General features: G+C 41.3%; 4 protein-coding genes and 1 long non-coding RNA gene across 5 annotated transcripts; 2 read left to right on the top strand and 3 right to left on the bottom strand.

The window, feature by feature from the left end:
• Positions 1–4,559: 4,559 nt before the first annotated feature.
• LOC143260574 (uncharacterized) lies at positions 4,560–6,532 on the bottom strand. The gene is made up of 2 exons (XR_013034850.1): positions 6,430–6,532; positions 4,560–6,255 (listed from the first exon to the last, which is right to left on the bottom strand). It is a non-coding gene; the product is annotated as an uncharacterized LOC143260574 (long non-coding RNA).
• Positions 6,098–7,975, top strand: LOC117229052 (uncharacterized). Its single transcript, XM_033485201.2, has 2 exons — positions 6,098–6,890; positions 7,247–7,975. The coding sequence occupies exons 1-2, from the start codon at positions 6,098–6,100 to the stop codon at positions 7,558–7,560; spliced, it is 1,107 nt and encodes a 368-aa protein (XP_033341092.2). The 3' UTR covers positions 7,561–7,975.
• Positions 7,976–14,346: 6,371 nt separating this feature from the next.
• On the bottom strand, positions 14,347–15,358 carry LOC117228621 (uncharacterized). Its single transcript, XM_033484465.2, has one exon. The coding sequence runs from the start codon at positions 15,228–15,230 to the stop codon at positions 14,403–14,405; it is 828 nt and encodes a 275-aa protein (XP_033340356.2). The 5' UTR covers positions 15,231–15,358; the 3' UTR covers positions 14,347–14,402.
• LOC117228627 (uncharacterized) lies at positions 15,355–16,362 on the top strand. Its single transcript, XM_033484479.2, has 2 exons — positions 15,355–15,845; positions 15,908–16,362. The coding sequence occupies exons 1-2, from the start codon at positions 15,498–15,500 to the stop codon at positions 16,259–16,261; spliced, it is 702 nt and encodes a 233-aa protein (XP_033340370.2). The 5' UTR covers positions 15,355–15,497; the 3' UTR covers positions 16,262–16,362.
• A 386-nt stretch (positions 16,363–16,748) lies between these two features.
• LOC117229183 (uncharacterized) lies at positions 16,749–18,147 on the bottom strand. The gene is made up of 3 exons (XM_033485458.2): positions 17,749–18,147; positions 17,200–17,535; positions 16,749–17,136 (listed from the first exon to the last, which is right to left on the bottom strand). The coding sequence occupies exons 1-3, from the start codon at positions 17,826–17,828 to the stop codon at positions 16,776–16,778; spliced, it is 777 nt and encodes a 258-aa protein (XP_033341349.2). The 5' UTR covers positions 17,829–18,147; the 3' UTR covers positions 16,749–16,775.
• Positions 18,148–21,466: the final 3,319 nt, after the last annotated feature.

Here is a 21,466-nt window from a genome sequence, read left to right as displayed (position 1 = left end):
AAAACGTATCGTCGATCTGTCATTCGACTTTGACAGAAGCACAAGACGATCTGACGAGGCGCGCATCGTTGTTGAGTTTTTTTTTTAACTGTTGACGAACCGTCGACCTCTCCAGAACGGACTGGTAAACGCCTTTTGCATCGACATTGCTTGCTATAATTAAACCGTTTTTCATCCATTCAAATCAGGAATTTTATGATAATAATTGACTTGTTCGATTAACGGGAGAAAAGTGCATATGTTACATTAATGTAACAATGTGTCGCGCGACTAGCAGTAAAGAAATAAAAAAAAGGAGTAGTAAACGATACAATTAGAAAGTAATAAGTAATCGCAAAATTTAATAAAATGACAATAAAGGAGTAGAGAATAGTGTAGTAATAAAATCGGAACAATATAATAGAGATGGAATATGTTGCAAGAGATCATTATGCGATCTTATATTTATTTATTTATTTAATCTTTGTGTGAATCAACTGTTAGCATAGCAAAAGTTTTTCAGAAACGACGCAAGGCTTTGAAGAAATTTCAAAATTGGCCAAACGGCACAATGATGTTATCGTCTTATTTACGTAACGGATTAATCCTAATTGTTAAATTAAACGCTTAAACGCAGATGTTGCTATAGTTTTACCCGTGATGGCACCGGGCGCTAAAAATCTGGCTGGTTCCCTGAAACCCTGTTTCACTCTGTCCCGATACGAAACATTTTTAAATCTGTTAGCGACCATTGTTATATATTACAGTTTCGACAACGAGCCAGTGGAAAGTTACAGCCTATTATACCCATTCCTCGGCAAGGAATTGGATATAAATCAATTCGCATAACGTGTACAGGAAATGTCGCAGAGATTACATGTAAAATTACATAGGCAAAGAAAACGAGCTTTTTAAAAGTCTGTTTTTCCTGTTGCGTCAGAACGGTTTCGAAGGGACAAATTTCTGCACAAAACCAGGCCGTACAGCTCGTTGTTATGACGTCCGAAATGAAAAGTAAGACGGATCGAGGGATCTACGACGGTAGATCGACCGATCCATCAAAATTTTACGACAGAACGGTTGCGTTCTCTCCTCGCGACGCTAAGAAAGGATTCTTGTTTCTCCTGATCGAGCTTCCTGCGTCCTTTGAACGAGTTTCGAGGGGAAGCGATTGGAACCGACCAATCCTTTTTGAAGATTCCAAGGATTTGCGCGAATATTGCTCGGAATCTTTTGTGCGGCTGATAGAGGAGGAATCTTTGCGGTCTTGAGAACATTCTCCGACTCCTACGATTCTTCCAGGCCCAGTAAAAAGAACAGAAATGACAGGAATACGACACACAGGGCGCAAGAGTCAACGAAACTGCGGAACAATTTTTTCCATTCGAAACTCGCAGTTTGCATCATTTCTATAAGTACGAAAATAGATCATTCTCAACTGAGTTGGGACGAACTGCTATAATTATATAATATATATAATATAATATATATATAGTATATATAATATAATTATATATACTATATATAACTACAACTATATATAACTATATACATATAAATATAACTATAACTAACGGGAAATCGTGTTCACGATCGGTGGTTACTGGACTATGGAAATATTTGCGAAATTAATATATGATATATGCAAAATATATGTAAAATTAATGTAGAATTACATATGCAAGAAATATAAAAACTGTATGCAAATTGTTTTATTGTCTGCACTACTACTGATTTATTCTAGCAAACAATTAATTGATTTGTGATTCCGATTACCACGATTGTGTTTCGTAATTACGAAAGTAATCAGGAAATAATCGATTACTGTTCAATTGTGATTCTCGCACATCTGTGGATTGTTCTGCACAAATTTTACTGAACCTAAATACAGCGAAAATACGACAAGGATTGTTCTGTGGGCGATCAGAAATCAATGCGAAGAATAAAAACATCGTTCCGATTAGTTCCAGGGCGTGATAAAATAATAAGGGACAGAATTTAAGACAACAACAATGTCATATTAATTGGATTACTCGCTTTCCAGGTTATTTATTATTTGTTATCGGTTTATAATATCTTCAGATTCGCTATGAAAGCGAACGTTGTCTATTACGCATAAATGTTATATTCTCTTTTTTTCAAATAGAAATAAAACTAAACTTCTTTATGAAATTATTAATAGCCTGCTGACTATTTCCTTCCATTATTTCATTTCCTTTTAACTATTTTTCTGCTATATCTTTTTCTTTACTTTGTATTACATACCCTTGTTTAATTTACTTCGTCATCTTTTTGTTTGACGGCATTACCATCACCGTAAGAACCTCGTTACATATACATATATTATACTTGTAATGGAAAAATATTTTTCCGTCAGTTAAATAAATTAAAATAAAAAACTAAATCCTCCTGTCGTCGTTATTTAACAATTGATATAGACATAACAATAAATATTAAATTTCTTTCTCTTGCAGGAATTTATCGTGGACAAAGCAGTGCCAACCAACGTAGCTGTGAGAGAAATCGTAGCGAAAGGGTTCATCGAATCTTTGAATCACGTGCCAATTTCGTGTACAATTTATTGATGATAGAATTGTTTCATTTGATTGCAATGACTGATTTTTCAAGCATAGTTTGAGGAAGTTGAAGTTGGGGCTCGATGACTAGTAAGAATAATTTCACGTATATTTCCGCAAAGTTTGCGAATCGATGGAAAGCGATGTTTTAAGTAAAAGTCAAATAAGAACAGCGAGCTGTTAGAGTTCGCAAGGATACTCTTGTCTGTTCGTTTGAACAAATATTTACTCGGTCGTGGACAAGGTCTTGGCTCAAACAGCGTGTTCGAATATTTCATACACAATAATCTGTTACTGTTGCCCAGAGAAAGCAGCCTGTAACTGTATTTCCACTGGAAAAACAATTTCAACCGATCAGTCGAACCAGCAAATTTAAATAATAAAATAATTAATCAGCTGTTTCAACGTTGTCTTTGAATTACATATATCGGTTCGTGCCTTTTTCCTAATCGTTTTTGCACGGTTCCTGACCTACAGAAATAAAGGTACAAAGGAAAAAATGCTTACAGGTCGCAGATGTATACGACGACGCGTGAAAAAGCCGCCTTCAGTACATAATCGTGAAACGATTATTTAATTAGCTATTTTAATATTATCTTTGGAGTACGTACATGGCATAAATATTCTTAACAGTTACTTTGCAAAATTTATGATTCGCAGAAATAAAGGAGCAAGCGAAAATGGGTTTACATGCTGCAGCAGAGGGGCGACAATACGGAGAACAGCTATTTTCAGTCATTATCGTGAAACTATTATCCAATTAGCTATTTTAATATTGTCTCTGGACTATACACGTGGTATAAATATTCCCACCAGTTGCTCCGTACAGTTTCTCATCTGCAGGATCGAAGAAGCGGGCGAAGAAACGGACGCAAAAATCGCGGTGGCACGCGACAATATGCGAAACAGTTATTTTTTAATGAACAATTGCGAAACGATTGTCCGATCGGCTATTTTGATATCGTCCTTGGGCTTCGTAAACGGTACAAATATTTCTGTTAGGTCGTATAAAAACTGATCGCGAGTCGATGTGACGCGCGACAAGCGAATTCTTCTGTCCCACCATAAATCCATCGAAAACCGCGGATCCGCGGGCTCGTCGTTTCCCTCGCCTCTGTTTACCATCGATCTCTCCGGTGTACGCGTGCAAGTAGATTGCGTAGTCGTGTAAACGTCGCTGGGAGACGGGACGATCCGTGGCAAACCGGCAGAATGTCGGCGATGATCTCGCGGCGTGGACCAACAAAGGGGCAAGAGGGAGGGAAAAAAGGAGCGAGAGAGAAATAACGAGGGAAAGAGGCAGGACGATCAGAGAAACGGAGGAGAGAAATAGTGAGGCATCAATGGTCCCGAGCTGGTTTTGTACGAGGACCGTTTTGACAGAAGGGCACCGCGCGCGCGGCTTTTGGGGGTGCGAGAAAGAGAGAGAGGAAGATCTTGGTTGCCAGGGGATGAAGCGGAATAGGTGGCAAACGGAGGGTCGCCTCGAACTTGGAGTGTTACAATAAATCAACGAGACGCGATTCTGCGGACCTCCACCCTCGTAACTTCTGCAGAATATATCCCATAGAGGACACGAGGGCACCCGTTGGACCGGCGACTGTCCGTTTCATTGTGTTTAAAGTGCTTCCCGCTCGGATCCGTCGCGTATCAACCGTATAAACAATTTATTATTGCTTCCTGTCGCGCGGCTCTCACCATCCGCTCGTTTGTTCGACAATCTCCGGAACTGTCGGGGCGGTTTTCCAACGACGAGCATCCTTTTCTTTTGCATTTTGCAATCAATTTATTTCGAAAACTAGTCAGAACATTGCGACGACGATCGCACAATAATCGAAGTGATTTAAAAATATGCAGGTTACTGAATTTTTAACGATGCGGTTAGCTTTTGCAGTTGTGACACGATTGAGATGGTAGGCAAAGAATATTCCGTCGCTTGAAGCTATACATACAAAATGGAATGGAGAATATTTTGATGGGTCGACAACGTGATACAAATGCAAATGATTCGACAAGAGGATTTATTGTTTAATCGAGTTACAATATTGTGTGACGATGTTTACATAGCAGTCGAAGAGACTTAAAAATATACAGATTCAGACTTTATACATATATAGTAACGATTGTTACTTAGTTCATTATCACAGGATCGCACTGATTGTACGACAAAGAAAATAACTGAGAGTCAGATTGATCAAAATGCAAACGATCGACATAGGAAAAACAATTTACTCTTAAAAATAGTTAGCATATTGTCAAAAAGATATTCAAATATACAGTACCACTTTGGCCTCCATACTTGTCATGCGATTACTATGATAGATAAAGGATATACTGTTGTTTTAATTACGACAGACTAAAAACATAATAAAAACAAATGGTTTTAACTAGTTGCCATATTGCGTCGATAATTACGCGATAGTCGAAGAGATTTAAAAATATACAAGAATTTATATACATTTAGTCGCAATTGATCGATCCATTGTTGCATAATCGGAACGATGATGACAACAAAGAAAATTATATCATCTCAAGCTATCCATGATGAAATAAAAGATTTAACAGATCGACAAATCGATCAAAATCGAGTCGATACAAGGAAATACATATTATCTTAAAACTAGCTTTTTGTGAGGATTACTGCATAGATATTGCAAAAGATACTGCACACACTGCAAGAGATATTCAAATATACAACTTTTCCCTCCACATTTGTCATGCGATTAATATGATAGATAAAGAGTATGCCGGCGTTTGAATTTTGACAAATTGAAAACATAATAAAAACATAACAAGTTGTCATGTCGGGTAAATTAATGTCCAATAGGCATAGCGATTTAAAAATAAACAGCACGAAAATTTATGTACGCTTAATCGCATTTTTAAAAATTGCTGTGATATCTTTAGCTCTTACGATTGTTACAGGTCTAGCCCGGCAAATAGCCCGCAGTTTGGTAATACACAAAATGATATTGAAAAAGGAACTATCAGTCGACAATGATGATAAAAATAGAAATGATTTCGGTAGGAAAGACGAAACAAGTTGACGAGCTTGAACAGGGGTTGTATCAGAAACTGAAATTGGTACCGTGCATTTCTCCCACTATCCATGAACGTTCCTGATGGTTGCTCGGGTTCTGTACTCGATAACAAAAGGGCAAGAGCCCCATGGCGACCGATTAATTCTGTACGAATGGTTTCACATCGCGCAGCGAGCCCTCGATAGGCCTCCCTAAAACCCACCTTTGGCCTTACATCGAAGGGCGCCTTTTAGTCGCTCTACCTCCTCGTCCTACCGCCATCTCTAAACGATCCAATCCTGTTCAGAGGGTGGACACCAATGACGGTATATAAGGTTGCAGGAGCGTTCGCTGAAGACCAGTCTTCTTCGGAGACAGCCCCCGTGAACGCGTTGTAATCAATACAACGTGGACGAATGATTTCTCTGCATTCTCAAAGTTTATCTGCTGCAAGCTCGAGGGAACTTTGTTGAATGTTCTGGAAAATCTTCACTCCAGTTTATATTATACTGCTAAAAACACATGCGTGGGATCGGGATCAATATGTTCTTCAGACCTTGGAATTCTACGAATGTTAGAGAGCAGATTCCAACAATTGAATCTGGTAGTGTTGAGAAAATATTGACGTCCACGGTTATCAAAAGTGAAGAGGACGTTCATAGCGGCGCTTCCACATCTACCTACGAAGAAAACAGTTCGACAAGTTCGAATCTTGATGGTGCCCACGGTACACGCGGACGTCAACGAAGAAGAAGCGAGACATCGTTCGAAGCATCGAGTTCGAACTGCTCGGTAGATAGTCAAGAAACCGCAACCGAGCGCAGATTGAATACACAGCAAAATTTAACCCTCACCAGTCACGAAGAAACTCCATCCGGTCCACAGCGTGTCTCCCTGGCATCAAAGTCTTATTCTGGTGTAACTACAGCAGAGTCTGGTTGTAGTCCAGTCTCGGATTATTCAAATTTGGCTTTGAATATGGGTTATCTTCAACAAATGGCGCTCCATCGTACAAACACTTTAGCCTCGTTGAATGGTAATTCCATAGTGATGCCAATGGAACTGGGATCAACAACACCCAACACATCTGCGGTTCTAATGATTCGTCAGCCGTTTCAACATGATTACCCTGGAGTACATCTTGCCCAAGGACTGTATCCGCCAACGATGGAGCACGCTGTGGAGCTGATTCACAGGCAAGAAGCAGTTGCCAAGCAATTGAAGAAGCTTCGTCCAAAGAAATTCCGTTGCGAACACTGCGACGTCGCCTTCAGCAATAACGGCCAGCTCAAGGGTCACATCAGAATACATACCGGTGAGTTTCACCTTCATATCAAATTTTTTGCAGTCATATTTATCAAACGATGTTGTGTGGTCAGTGACGGTTAACCCTAACTGACAGCTGCAATTGTTTTTTCTTTTTTTTGGACGCTTCAATTTTAATGTTCAAAGTCCATGTTTACGAAGTTCAAACAGAGGACGTTTGCCTGGATCCGTTCATTTGATCTCAAACCAAAGTAAAAATTTGATTCTTCGTATTTCCCCAAACGAAATTTCCTCGCTGATGTATTTTTGGCAGAATATTCAAGCAATCTGCTACGAGACAGCTTATTAGAGATATCTGGAGATCGACAGAGAAAAACTAAAATATCGTCCATTTTCTAATTACAGGGGAGAGACCATTCAAATGCGACGCAGAGGGTTGCGGCAAAGCGTTCACCAGAAACGAGGAGCTAACGAGACACAAGAGGATTCACACAGGATTGCGACCGCACTCTTGCCCGGTCTGCGGGAAATGCTTCGGCAGGAAGGATCACTTGAAGAAGCACACGAGAACACACGAGAATCGTGATCCGTACAGAATGTCCGCCGCGGCTTTGGGGATGTTCGCCCTGGGTCATGCGCTACCTCTAGGACACGCGCTACCTCAAGGACATCCACTACCTCAAGGACATCCGTTCCCTCCATACGTGTATCCGATTTGACGATCTCGGCGATTCTCGATCGCGGTTACTTTTGTAAGATAGCAATATTATGTATATATTTTTGTAAAGCGTGTACATTTGTCCGAGAGATCTTTATATTTATATATATTTATACACACTTGCGAATATTTTTACAAATTCGCGACGATGCCTTTGATGAAAGGATTCTACGTTTTATGTAGAATCGCTCGAATGTCGGAGAGAGAAAGTGAAAGAGATAATTATATTTTTGATAAAACGTGATTTTTAGTATGTTTAACGATCGACAACTGGTGTGTCGGATGTTAGTCAAGAAACAGTGCACTCGATGAGTGCATGTACTGCAGGGATTTTGACTTATATGTATGTACACGAGAACTTGACCTGAAGATTATATTATAAATGATAAATAAATTGTTATCTATTTTGACACTAACTTCCGACTATTTTCATTTATTAAACGTTCCTTAAGTAAGTCCAATGGTTTGCAGAATACTAAACACTTTAATATATACTATATTTTTTATTGAATATATAACATATTTAGTGTTCGATTTTTCTTGCACTTTTAAAAAAGAAGATTATTTGCGATAGTTAGTCGACATCTTTCTGAAAATACTCTAAAATCTTTAATAATTCTCAACATTGAATCTCTCGTTATTTATTGAACAAGGTAGAATATTTATATGATAATTATTCAAGGTTCTATTGAAGTCAAATATTTTTAAGATTGTTAACATCGAGAGTATCGTTGTTTTTCGTCAGGGCTGTTGCAGAACCACCATTTTCCCGACAATTAAGTGCAAGATGGCGTCGCGAGAACCACGTGCAGCCCCCGTAGGACGAATGGGGGAATCCCCCTCCCATCGTATAGGACCGTTGTCGCATAAGGGCTGGTTCGAGGGGATGGGAGTTGCGCCCTTTTGTAGCCTGGAAAGGGACAGTTGCCCTGTGCAAGCCTATCTCAGCCCTTCTTCTACTTTTTTGCGCGTTGGATCACAATACGTTCTTGTGGCACAGCTCGTGGTCGCATACATAAATGTTTCGGTTGATCATGGGGTGGGAAGAGCGAGGGGTGGTGGCCAGATTGCGGCGAGGAAAAAACTCGGATTCAATTAATTCCCCCCGGCACGATCGCCCTGCTTCTAAATTACTCCGGGGATTAATTCCTCCGTTATTTTGGCGAAGTTTAAAAATCGAAGACATTCTAAGGGGGTTGGAGAACATTTCCTTTCTATTCTAATTTACTGCAAATAATGCTTCATGTATCATTTAATGAGAATCGCGAAGAAGGATATATTTGATTATTTTGCAGGTTTATTTTCTGATAATATTGACAATGTTGATAACATTGTTCCCTTTTCAATAAATAGTTGAATATGCGCAGAAGTACATAACACGAAAGGGAGATGAAAAAATATATTCTTTTCTTCTATTCTAATATTCTTCAAATAGAGCTTCATTTATAATTTCAGAAACATCGCGAAGGGAAATACTTTTGGATAGTAATAATATCGATGTGTTTCCTCTTTAATAAATAATTAAATATACTACTGAAGGAACTTGGAAGACTCTCTGAACGGTCTCGAACAGAATAACTAAGCAATTGAACGAGCGGTAAGTTTATAAAACTTATAGTTAAATAATAAGCATCACGTAATGATATTGAAATTATCTGTTTGCAGGTCCTCGCGACTCGTGCAGTGTTCACAGACGGAAAAACCCGACGGCTTAAGGATTAAGTGCATCAGATTCTCACACTTGGACACGCATATTTTCGGCAGCTCGGCGGGTAGAAGCAACCCTGCTGGGACATTCGTTCAAGCTCGTTGACACCCCCCTACCGATTTGCAGATATATGACAGGCCTCCGTTCTCCCCATCTTCATCCTCCCTTATGCTTCTCTGGCTCTTGTGCAAACTGGCGAAATAACTGCATCACACGTACGTATAGCTTTGATCAAATCATTTACATTTTGCACCCCTTAAGCATCGGAATGACTACAGCTGTTTATGGTACCTTTCGAGTTCTAATTATTCAGTATTTTTGACAATATCTTCTTTAATTTCAAGCTTTAGTAGCATTTTTTAATTTTATACCTTAGTATTTTTCTTCAATTTAAAAATCTGGCATGTCCCTTTAATTTTAAATTCTAGCTGAATTAATTAATTAAATTAATTTAATTATTATTAATATTCCAAGCTCTAGCATTCTTTTTTATTTCAAACTTTACTATTCTTCTTTGATTACGAACTCTGGTATTCTTCTTTAATTTTAAGTGCTAATATTTTTCTTTAATTACAAACTCTGGTAGTTTCTTTTAATTTCTTCTTCTTCTTAATTGGTTTTGACTTCTGTCGAACCTGAGTTTATCTTTCGCAGGGAAGTCACCCTCTTCAGTATTTCTCCGTCAGCACCAATTGGCAGAGAGGGTGAGCTTACGGACCGAAGTCGCACAATCGCATAAACGTGCCCCGGATTACAGCGAGCCGTAGGCTCCTTAATCTCGGATTACACGGGCACGCTTTGACGTACTAATTCCAGGATTAGAGGAGGCGTACAGCAAGTTGCTGTTCGAACAAAAACAGAGTTTTCAGGCACTTCGCAATCCTTGACTTGTTGCATCCTGTAACTTACACACCTCAGAAATAACTTGCAATATTTTTTTAACACTGGAACTACCTACCGATCTCTAAACGCGATTAATGTACATTGTTTTATAACGATGCCAAAACTGAATTTATTTAGACTTTCTATGATTTATATTGCAATGCATACTTCAATAAAGAAGCGTACCTAGAAATTTCTCCTAGAAATATTTCTATAATATCAGGAATTGTAAAAGTCATTTTGACTGGTTTGCTAGTTCTAGCGTTAAAGTAAGAAAAAAAATCTCTCGAAAGTCACCGGTTTAGCGCTAATGGTCCAAACGCTTCCGTAACGTGCTGTAAAATCCATGTAACGGAACAGTCGTGCAATTCTTCTGTATTTAAACGATAAATCATCCCTTTTCCAGGCCGTAGGGGCAAAGAATCTTGCGCAGCTATTACTCGACAGCATCGGGAACATTCTCCAAAGAACGTATTCTCCTTTCGACACCCCGTGGACGTTTCTATAACTCGTGACTATTAAAAGGAACGCGAGAACTCGGAGAGCAGGAAGAACACCCGGCGGGAGGACACCATTACTTTTATTTCGCATGATTCAACGCCTCGCTTATCGAGCAACAACTTGCGGACAAAGTCTTCGCGTGAAACGTGTGCGAACGATTCGGTTTCCTTCTCTCGCACGAAGTTCTTTCGTCACATCTCGCCGTTTTACGGAAATTTTTCGTACAGCTTTAAATTACTTTATATAATCAAACTTATATTATCTTCGGGTCTTCTACGGTCTATTATTTGGTCTATTATTAGGGTCTAATATAGTCTATTTTTTGTACTACTTTATTATATATTTGCTGTACTGCTGTTTTACTTTTCCAGGAATAACGTCGCATCCTTGAAGTAGGCGTACAAATCACCGATGAAAGGCATATTATTATTATAAATTATTATTACACGCATTTCCAGCAGAAATGGGTGAGCGAAATTATGTATAGGATATCGAAGACAGAGCAATTTAAAAAAAGTGTTGTTCCATTATTTACAGTTTATTGCAACTGCTAACAGAAGAAGTGCACTTTCATCTAACTCTGTTGTACAATCGAAGCACGAAGTTTCTACTTTGATGCACGAATATCAGCAGTCTAGTAATAACGTTCGTTGTCCAGCGACATCCATGGGGTGCCAGCATGGTGCCCCGTAACTCTCCGGCGTTTACAAAATATTTAGCCCCTAATACGGCTCGTCCAGCTACGCGGCGTCCCTGATATACGCTATAGAGAATCGGTCCAGGGGACAATTCGTGGATCGACGGTGATCCATATATCAGAAAGTCAACGCACTCCGGGTGTGCCAAGCGGCCTGGTGAGCGCGAGGATGGTCCGTCGACGGCCACCTGAACTGCCGTTTCCACGACGGGGACGCGTATTTACGGATCTGGGCACCGAGAGACGGCCTATTAAGGGCTAAACGATTTTTAAACGGGGCTGGGATCGAGTGCCGGAGACGCAACAATGACGTGGGCAAACATTCCGATATACAGGACCACCCGGAGCGGCTGCAGTCGCTTCTGCAGGCGCGTTGCATTCGTCGATGCAGGTAACTATGGGATTCTAAAGATGAAAGTCGCGGAAACTGCGGAGAATCGGCTGGGGGATCAGAAATGTTTGCGTCTCGCAGAGAACGGTGTACTTTATGAACGTTTTTATATATTTTTCTGTTTGTTAATTTTGCTTTCTCATAGGATTGACGTATAATTGTTTGCAGATAAATCAGTGGAGCCTTGGGATTTATGTTCGGGAAGGAATTGTTAATTTTTTGACCTATGGCATAGTTTTTTAGTCATTCTAATAGTTTAAGGGTTGAATGTGGATATTAATTTGAAGCACTAAATTGTGAATAAACTTGATCAGCTGATTAATTTCATCGTCCATTTTGTTTTAGTATGGAATTAACGAATGCTTTAATTAATGTTTGCAAGTTGATTACAGAAGCCTTAACACACTTTCTCAACCTCATGTTAGCGCAGTGAAACGTCGCCAGTGGCCGACAATATTTTGGAAGAAAAAACTTTACGTAAATTCATAAAACAATTAACATTATTATTATAAATCAATAATCAACATTATTATACAACAATATTTTCCCTTTGTGTGATAATTATTGAAACGTACAAATATAAAACAAAATTCATGGTACCTATCAATGGTACTACGCGAGTGTCACCGGCAAATAACGACTGGTCTACCAATGACACCACATGAGTGTCACCGGCATACAACGACTGGCCTGCCCATGACACCACAGTGGTGTTAGCGGTTGTGAAAGTGTTAAGCTCTATGTTCATGAAGGAATTGTTGGGGTTTCATACCTCTTGAAGTATTCTGATCGCTAGGGTGTTCAAATAAATTGATCCAGTAATTAAAAAGAAAAAGAAGATTGTGAAGATCATTAGATTGATTACAGGAAGCCTTGAGACCGAAAAAGGAATCATTGATATCTTGATGTATGCCATAGTTTCTGAAGTATTCTAACAATTAGGGGTTGAAAGAGAATGCTGGCAAAGAAGAAGAAGCAGATTAATTTTAATACAGAAATAAAATAAATTTATCCAGTAATCAAGAAGAAAAAGACGATTGAGAAGATCATTCGATTGATTACAGGATGCCTTGTGACCAAAAACGATATCATTGATACTTTGATGGATGCCATAATTTCTGAAGTATTTAACAATTGAGGGTTGAAAGAGGATGCTGGCAAGGAAGAAGAAAAAGAAGAAGGGGATTAATTCTAATACAGAAGGCAGAAGTGTCGCAGCAGCGATTCATGTCATCCGACAATGGATCTCCGGCGACACCGATGATCCAGGAATTACGTTTCTCTCCATTCTAGGATTATCGTCGCGACCAAGGAAATTTCGTCAAGCCTCCCACGACATCTCGGATTCCGACGTCACACGCTTCGCTGAAATATCGTTCCTATACTATATTTTTTTCCCGTCGTTTCCTCTTAATTCCCTGACACGAAAAAATGGGGCCTCGGTGGGCGGATGGCCAGTTCTCCGTGGAACAGTGAATGGATCCACAAATCCATGGATCCATTCAACCACGCACCTGACTCCCCGACTTCTTCTTGGTCGTGAGAAACGCTCCAGAGACTTTTCGAGATCTCTTTCTTCGGGCCCGTTCATTCAACGCGGGAGAAAAACCAGTCACGGAAAATTCTCTTCGTTTTTCATCCCGAGTGTTGCGAGGATAGAAGAATAGTGGTCAGTAGGGTTGCCTAATTGTACAGAAGACCATTTTCATCGGGGATCCTCGTGGCTCCGGATTCCTTCGCTTCGATCGTTCTTCGATTTCCGCGTCTTCTTAATAATAATCGAAATTTTGTGAATTTGTAACTGCTTTTATGTCTTCGTTTATCGAGCAAGCAGAAGTTTCAAAAGATTTCTAAATATTTAGAGCAAATTTTATTCAACGCTGTATCGATCCCTTTGTTCTACGATCTTTTCACATTTTTCTGTCGACTTCGAAATCCCGAAAAGAATTAATAAATTACGTGAAAAACGAAACGACTTCGCAAACAACTTCATTTAATAATAGAAACAATTTGGAAAAAACGAGTCGGAGAACTACCAGGACGGTATCACGCGATTCCAAAGGTCGAGCCCAATGAAACGTACCCTTCCGTTTGCGGTGATGCCCGTTAATTACAGATAACCATGCAACTGCACGAGACACTCGAGGATCGGTCAGTCCACGACCGTTACGTTTATCCTCGAGATGTATTTACCTACGAAATGGATTAATGGCCGAGCGCTAAGGTGTCCACGCCCAGAAAAGGGCGCGTAGGGTACCTGTCGCACCGTTCAATAGGGAGTTAAGTCCCATCGATCCTCAGGATCCTACCTGGTCCGAGGCAAATTGCTTGAATGGACCGGGGACAGTCGATGGATCATCTTCGAAGCACGATTTTCCTCGGATCTACAGTTAACTTGAAAATTAGAGCGACTATTGTCTCGTAATCAACTTGAAAATTCGAGCGGCTATTGCCTCGTAATTAACTTGAAAATTAGAACGTCTATAGCATCGTAATTAATTTGAAGATTAGAGCAACTGTCAGCCCCTCCTCCTGGTCTCTCTTCGAAGAAAGTTGTTTTGTCGTACAAAAAAAATGGTAAAAAATAATCACACCTTCAGAGATCAACTACGGATGAGCGGAGTACTGTTTATTGTGTCCAGAATATTGTACAACAACGGAGAATCAGCAATCGTCCGAGATCTTCCTCTTTTTCTTTCCGCAAGGCGTCCTCGCCAGAATCTCTTCGCACTCGTTCCGCACTTTTCTCTTCCTCGACCTTCCGCTTCTCTTCTTCTTCTTCTTCCTCGGTTCAACCTCTTTCTCATCCTGCTCCTTGAGCGTTTCGAGTGCTTTAGGCTTGATCGCCAAAAGCAGAGCTTTCTCGTGCTCCAGCCTCATCTTCTTCGACCAAGGCCGAGGCGTTCGAAACTCGAGATCGATATTCTGCCCGTCCTTCGACTTCTTCCACACCCTGAGCCGAAATATGTTAGGATTCTCTTCCAACATCCTCTTCGGAGGTTCAGGCTCCTCGTGTTCCTCCTGGGAAACCTTTTCTGCCTCGTCTTCGAGATTCAAACCCTGCGGGAACAGCGTGAGAGTACGACTGTCCGACGGCTGGTCCGGTTTCTTCTCCTCTTCGATGATTTTCGCTCGAGGATCCTCGGAGCAGTCGCAGGGTGGATCAAAGTCTTCTTTAGGAGGCTCCTTCTGAGTCCTTATCACCAGCCTATTGTCGTTGATTGTGGCCTCCAGCTCTTTGTAGGGCAGGCCACGTTCCGCGATATCGGAACGCACCTTGACAACTGGAGGCTCCTTGCACTCTGGCGGTTTTATCGGACAGCAGATTGGCTCTTTGATCTTCGGACGAGAAAGGATCGATTTCAGGTTCTTCGAGGATCCACATCCAGCTCCAAGCTCGGTCTTCTTGCTCCGCTTATTCACGCAACAAGGGGAACATGGTGGTTCCTCCTTCTTCGGCGGACAGCCGCACTGGCGAGTCGCGACGATCATCTTTCCAAGGTGTTAATCGTTCTGCGAGGAGAACAAAGGGTTTGGGTTTAACATAGTGAAGGGTTTTTCTTAGTTAGGTTAGTGGGTTGAATGCCATGACGGATCGGTTTCTATAGCCGTCTGAACTTGCTCGTAGATCGATTTCTCAAGCAAAAAGAGCACCCTCGGCTAACCTTCCTCGGTAAAATGGATCCAAGAATTGCTCTCCAAATTCCTGTTATTATATAATCTTCTTACGTGATAAACAGTTAAACAATATTAGGTAACATGTACGCTTGTCCACCGATGCCTCCGGTGCCATGCCCACCGGAATGTCCACCCCCAGACAAATCGAAGAACGTAGGGGCAAAGTACTATAGGGAAATCGGTACCGCGATGGTCGGCAATCAGCTGATAATTCGCATGGAGAGAGAGAAAGGTAGATCGAAGAAATTAGGCGACTGGATTCCACCGTGCGACTGCGACGTCGTTGAAATACAGAGGCCTTCTGGCAAAGAGGGGCCTAAGATCCTGAAGGGACCCACCAACAATCAGATCCTCTTTCGAATCCAGTCGAAGACCCAAATGGGGAAGAAGGACGGTTCCACTAGCAAGTCTCAGGGCATCTACTACGAGGTACAGAGAGTTTGAATGCATTTTGTTGGTTCGTCCAATGCACCTCGAATATTACTTTCAAGGTTGGCCAATGCACGGAGGGTCGAAGCGAGGACGACAAGTGCCGAATGTTCACCATCTACCCGGTCATGGATGGACCGTGCGCGCAGGAAGTGCACACTGATCGCGTCACCGAAGGCAACGAGAACGTGTTCATGCTGAAAGTGAAGAAGAAGTCTGTGCCTGTCGACGAGCCGAAGAGACACATCGAACTGGAGCTGAGAACGCCTCAACCGCCTCCGCAGCCTGTACGTAGCGAACCGGAAGTCCCTCCGGTTCCTCAGGAGGTCTGCGACGAGTTAGAGAGGTCGAGAACCGAGAAGATCCCAAAAGAAGAACCGAAGAAGAAAGTAACCAAGAGAAAATCCAGAAGATGATGGTTCAAGGGCAAGCATTCTTGAAGCAACCGAACTAATTTTGTGAACAATTGTCTCTAATACGATCTTTCTAATAAAGCATTCTTTTATGATATACGAAATTCTCTGAAGCGTTCTCTAAAGGTAGACAAGCGATCTTTTAAATTCCTGAACTGTTTTATGAATATATTGCGGATTTTACGCAGCATGACGTAAGTTGACAGAGAAAATATTTGAAGAGTTGTACTGTCGCGTAATTTTCAACTGACTGAAATTATTGAGAAGTGAAGTAAACGTCTACGGTCCGCCTGCATCATACAATTAACGCAGATCATTAGTATATACTAATATATACTAATAATAATATATATATAATATATTATAATATATATTATATATTATATATTATATATTATATATTATATATTATAATATAATATAATAATATATATTATTTAGTACTTATACTTTTTAGTATCACTATAGTAGTCAGATATTAAGACTGATATTACATGGAGCTGTCGTTTATTCTAGATCAAGTTTGCGGTAACGTTGTGCAAATGGGAGATCGAGGCTCGTTTCTCGGCTCGATGTTTAACTCTTGTATCTTCCTCTCGGGATTGTGTCTGGCGTTGAAGTCTCTGATGGCTATTCTCGTTGCGTCAAGATCACTGGTATCATCCAGTATCTGCACGATCTTCTGAACAGTCGAGTACTCCATCACTACAGCCGATTTCGCCTCGGTGCCGGTTTGCGAGGCTTCAGACATCTTTGCAGTCTCCTCGGACATCCTTCCTGTGTCTTCCGACATCCTTCCCGCGTCCTCCGACATCCTGCCTGCGCCCTCCGACATCCTGTCGTTCTCCTGTATCTCCCAGATTTCCAAGGTCTCCGATCTAAAAAACGATCAAGCTATTCAAATCTGCAAGTACAACACGATCATTTAGATTGTTCCTTACAAGGAAGACGCGGGATCGGCGCTGTGGGATTTGTTCCTGAACCAGTTCTTCGAGTTCGATCTCGTATTCAGCTTCGAGTTCCTTCTGCTTTTACCCTCGCGGTGCGCCACGGAGTTGGATCTGTCCCGATTGTTGCCGTTTCCGTTTGCAGAGCCGTTTACGGAGCTGTTTACAGAGTCGTTTACAGAGCCTTTCTCGTTACCGTTTTCATGCTTCGGTTTCTCCACCCTTTTGGATACCTTCGCGTAGGGGGCTTTCTGTTTCGACTGAGCGTGTTTGGCAGCCTGGTTGGCGGGGTCTCGTCGGAAACAGCACCGGTGAGTGCGATACTGCCACCTATCAGATAATTGACAGTGGATCAGGGTCGAATCTTAGATTGCTTCGGTTCTCGACGGTCACAGAAATTGTTCTATGGGATTGGGGATTGATAATAAAAGGAACAAAGCAATCAGAAAGTGTTATAATAAAAGAAATAAAGCAGTTAGAAAATGCAATAATAAAAGGAATAAAGTAATTAGAAAGTGCAATAGCTGTCTATACGGCCTTTACCACAGCGCGCACGTCGTCATCGTCGAGCTGAACATGAAGAGGCAGTTCAGAACCGTGAGGACGATCAACGGTTCCAACATGATCGCAAACACTTCTGCCCCAAATCGCGATGGTTCAGACTAGCTCCGGAAATTTGGAAACGTCAGGTGCTGGCAGACTACCGATCGATTAGAAAATACCTGACAAGCGATGGTCGACGCGATTCGATGTACAGGAACACTAAAATATGTGCTACTCGAAATAGATTCGGAAGCAGAGTTTCAGAATATAATTGTATAAGAATTTCAATGATATAGTAATTCAACCGCGCTATTATTCAATTACATAATTCAAACCTGTCAGTTAATTCAATTGCTAATTATTTTAATCAAGACTGTAATTCAAATACAATGCACACAATATATAATAATACAATGCAAATACAATACAATGCGTATTTTCTTCTCTATTGTTACCTATTAATTTATTGTTTTTCAATTCGTAATATCAAATTTCATTTACATGCATCATAAATAACGTAATTCAATTACTTAGTATTTTGTAATTGCAATTACGAACTATGTTCTAATTTAAGTGAATGGAGATCTGAATTACGAATTAAAATGTCATTGAATTATAGTGTAATTGAATGATAATGTAATTGATTTATTTTGTAATTATAATTCCTTGAGTAATTCGCGCGCGCGCGCGATTGTAATTCTGCACAACTCTATACGGGAGACTAAATGCCCGATTCGAAGCGAATTTAGCAACCCCTGGTCTCCCCGAAAGGCAGCATCAATTTGTCCCAGATTCGCAACAAGAGCGTCTGTTCCATCAGTATGCGTAACTCGCAGGTAAACGCATCAGGGAAAGGTGAGATAGGGAGAACCGTAGCTGTCGACAGGGGCCGACAAACCCCGCAGAGACGTATACCTTCACCCGACGGGGGTCCTCCCGGCAGCTCTTTAGAGAAAAGTCAGCCACAAAGTGGCACAAAGCCACCGTAACCGCAATATAATATCGAAATCTCGATATCCCTAGCATCTGTGTGATTATAACGATGATATTACCGTGCACGGTGTCACAGATTTCCGCACCGTAACAATGCAACTGCGGCTGGACCACCCTTCGTGATCTCACCACCTGCAGCGCGTCCTAACGTCGATTCATTTATTCCTGTCGGCGATTAACGTTATTAACGAGCCGCCGACGATGCCCGCGGACGTGCGAATTTCTGGATCGCTCAAACCGAAAGTCGGCAAGGGCAGGGGTGGTTTTGAATTTCTTCGGCGACGTTAGATCATCAAAGTATTCTTCGTCGCTCTTCAGGGTTTCGTAATCAGGGGAAATCGTACCTAAATTTTGATAACAGAGGAAACAAACGACTGTTATTTGAAGCGCGATAAAACGGCGAGAAAGAATCGTACGTCAATATTTGAACGGTCGTTCCGACGGGGAAACTTCCCTTAACAAAGTCATCTCGACACGAATTTTCCCCACAAACAAATGATTGAACTTCGTAGGGTCGTTTGAATTAGTAAAATTTAGAAGAGGAAGGTAGCTTCAGTTTCTCGCTCCGTTCTGCAACAAAAAGGAGATTTTTGAACAAATTAAATTACAGGGTGTAAACGCGGAGGCTCCGCCCTTCGAAACAAGCTCGAGTAGACTGTCGTACGATTTTCGTGCACGAAGTTACAGCAGTTTAAATATCGACAATTTCTCAGACCTAAAGTTTAATTTTTGACCTAGTCCAGAAAAATTGCAAGAGCAATGTAGCAGAGCAAATGAACAGCCTAAGCAACACGTTGTATTTTTATCTGTGGATAATCGGGGGCGTTCAATGAACAGCTTAATGACGACAATAACGTCGGAATAAGACAGAATCACAGAGGAAGAGGGATTGCCAAAGAGCACCGTGCGAAAATCCCGGATGCCTCGAGTGTCCTCGAGCGTTCTCGTGAATTATCGCCGGTTCTTTCAATCCCGAAGACGTCCACCCTGAAGATCTCCTCATTCACGAGAAAGATTCGTTCCACGTACAATATCGCGGTCACTTGTCGTCCCATTCAGACTGCGGCCACAGAACTTTTCTTTACGACCAGCAGGAAAAATGAACGGTAGATGTCCACCTACCGCCGCGATCATACGTGTCACGCTATTTTCCCGTACACACCGCGATCATGTCCTTTTTCTGGCTACCACCTAATTTATTGGCCGCAGATCCATTGTCCGGGCTGGCTCGACCACACAACTCGAACGACACCTTTATGAACTCCCACGACAACCTCGATTATGAACCGTCTACGGTCTCCTTGCCTCCTCTTTTGGCTTCTGACGTCTTTACTTTGTCCCTGTGCCCTTTAATCGGCGCGAGTTATGCTCTCCGACAGTTATGCTCTTCGTGTAATAATAAGAAGAAAGCAGCGATAGCATAATCTCACATTCAAGCTATCAGGAAAATTCAAGCGACTAATTTTTGACCAATTTTGAAAATTCATTTGCATCTTAATATATTCGAACAAATTGAATCCTCCTCTTTTGGCTTCTGACGTCTTTACTTTGTCCCTGTGCCCTTTAATCGGCGTGAGTTATGCTCTCCGACAGTTATGCTATTCTTGTAATAATAAGAAGAAAGCAGCGATAGCATAATCTCACATTCAAGCAATCAGGAAAATTCAAGCGACTAATTTTTTACCAATTTTGAAAATTCATTTGCATCTTAATATATTCGAACAAATTGAATCCTTCTCTTTTGGCTTCTGACGTCTTTACTTTGTCCCTGTGCCCTTTAATCGGCGCGAGTTATGCTCTCCGACAATTATGCTCTTCGTGTAATAATAAGAAGAAAGCAGCGATAGCATAATCTCACATTCAAGCTATCAGGAAAATTCAAGCGACTAATTTTTGACCAATTTTGAAAATTCATTTGCATCTTAATATATTCGAACAAATTGAATTTGACCAGGCTGTTTCGGATGCGAAAGAGTTCCAACGTCGTCCGATATGATAAATTTTAACTTTCTAGTTTCTAGTTTAGTTTAATTAATTAAATCGCCCTGACTTCGTGGGAATTCTAGTGGTCGGCGTGTTAAGCAAGCTTTAACTTAATTTTTACTTGGTAATCCTGGTAATAGTTTTACTCAGGGTGTTTTGATAATAAGAGGAATGTGCGTAACAATTGCGAGAGTCCAAGGCTACGAAATATAATTTCACGTTACATGTATCAGAATGTTCACAATGACCCAGTTTAACGTTAATCCAATTCTTCCTATCCGTTTACTCGGTAGCTCCAGCGGAGTTTCACAATTCCTGAGACGGTCACTATTACCGGCGTCATTGCGAGACGCGGTTACAGTCGAAAGGGATGGAGTTAGGGGAAATTACGTGGTAACTTTGAAAGGCGACAATGCGGTCTCGGGGGAGGCTGCGCGGCGCCGTCATCAATCGTCGCGATGGTCATTGAGGAACGAGGCGGCAGGGTCGCGGCCGACGCCGTTCGAAAGGAACGGGGATCGAGGACCGCTCATCTGGCCGTAACGAAGCAATTTTCCATGGCTGGGCCGACGGATGAATGAGCGAGTAGCATTGCTGACTCGTGCACTTTCACGGGCTGCCGCCGAGAAACCAGCACCAGCCTTGCGAACTTCATTGAAAAACCCTATCGGAGATGTCCATTCAGAAGGGGCCCCGAAGAGTTTGAATGGGCCCGTGGACGGTTTTCTACTACTGGACACCT

This window comes from Megalopta genalis, chromosome 15 (assembly GCF_051020955.1).
Source record: "Megalopta genalis isolate 19385.01 chromosome 15, iyMegGena1_principal, whole genome shotgun sequence".
NCBI lineage: Eukaryota > Metazoa > Arthropoda > Insecta > Hymenoptera > Halictidae > Megalopta > Megalopta genalis.
The sequence above is the reverse complement of the archived record's forward strand: the minus strand, read 5'-3'. Positions and strand labels throughout refer to the sequence as shown.

Excerpts from the sequence above, each read along its gene's own strand:
- LOC117229052 (XM_033485201.2), top strand. The coding sequence starts at position 6,098 with ATGCGTGGGATCGGGATCAATATGTTCTTCAGACCTTGGAATTCTACG. Across the intron at positions 6,891-7,246 it reads TCACATCAGAATACATACCG|GGGAGAGACCATTCAAATGC; the intron begins GTGAGTTTCACC and ends TTCTAATTACAG.
- LOC117229183 (XM_033485458.2), bottom strand. The coding sequence starts at position 17,828 with ATGTTGGAACCGTTGATCGTCCTCACGGTTCTGAACTGCCTCTTCATG. Across the intron at positions 17,536-17,748 it reads ATGACGACGTGCGCGCTGTG|GTGGCAGTATCGCACTCACC; the intron begins GTAAAGGCCGTA and ends ATTATCTGATAG. Across the intron at positions 17,137-17,199 it reads GCCGATCCCGCGTCTTCCTT|ATCGGAGACCTTGGAAATCT; the intron begins GTAAGGAACAAT and ends ATCGTTTTTTAG.
- LOC117228627 (XM_033484479.2), top strand. The coding sequence starts at position 15,498 with ATGTACGCTTGTCCACCGATGCCTCCGGTGCCATGCCCACCGGAATGT. Across the intron at positions 15,846-15,907 it reads CTCAGGGCATCTACTACGAG|GTTGGCCAATGCACGGAGGG; the intron begins GTACAGAGAGTT and ends ATTACTTTCAAG.
- LOC117228621 (XM_033484465.2), bottom strand. The coding sequence starts at position 15,230 with ATGATCGTCGCGACTCGCCAGTGCGGCTGTCCGCCGAAGAAGGAGGAA.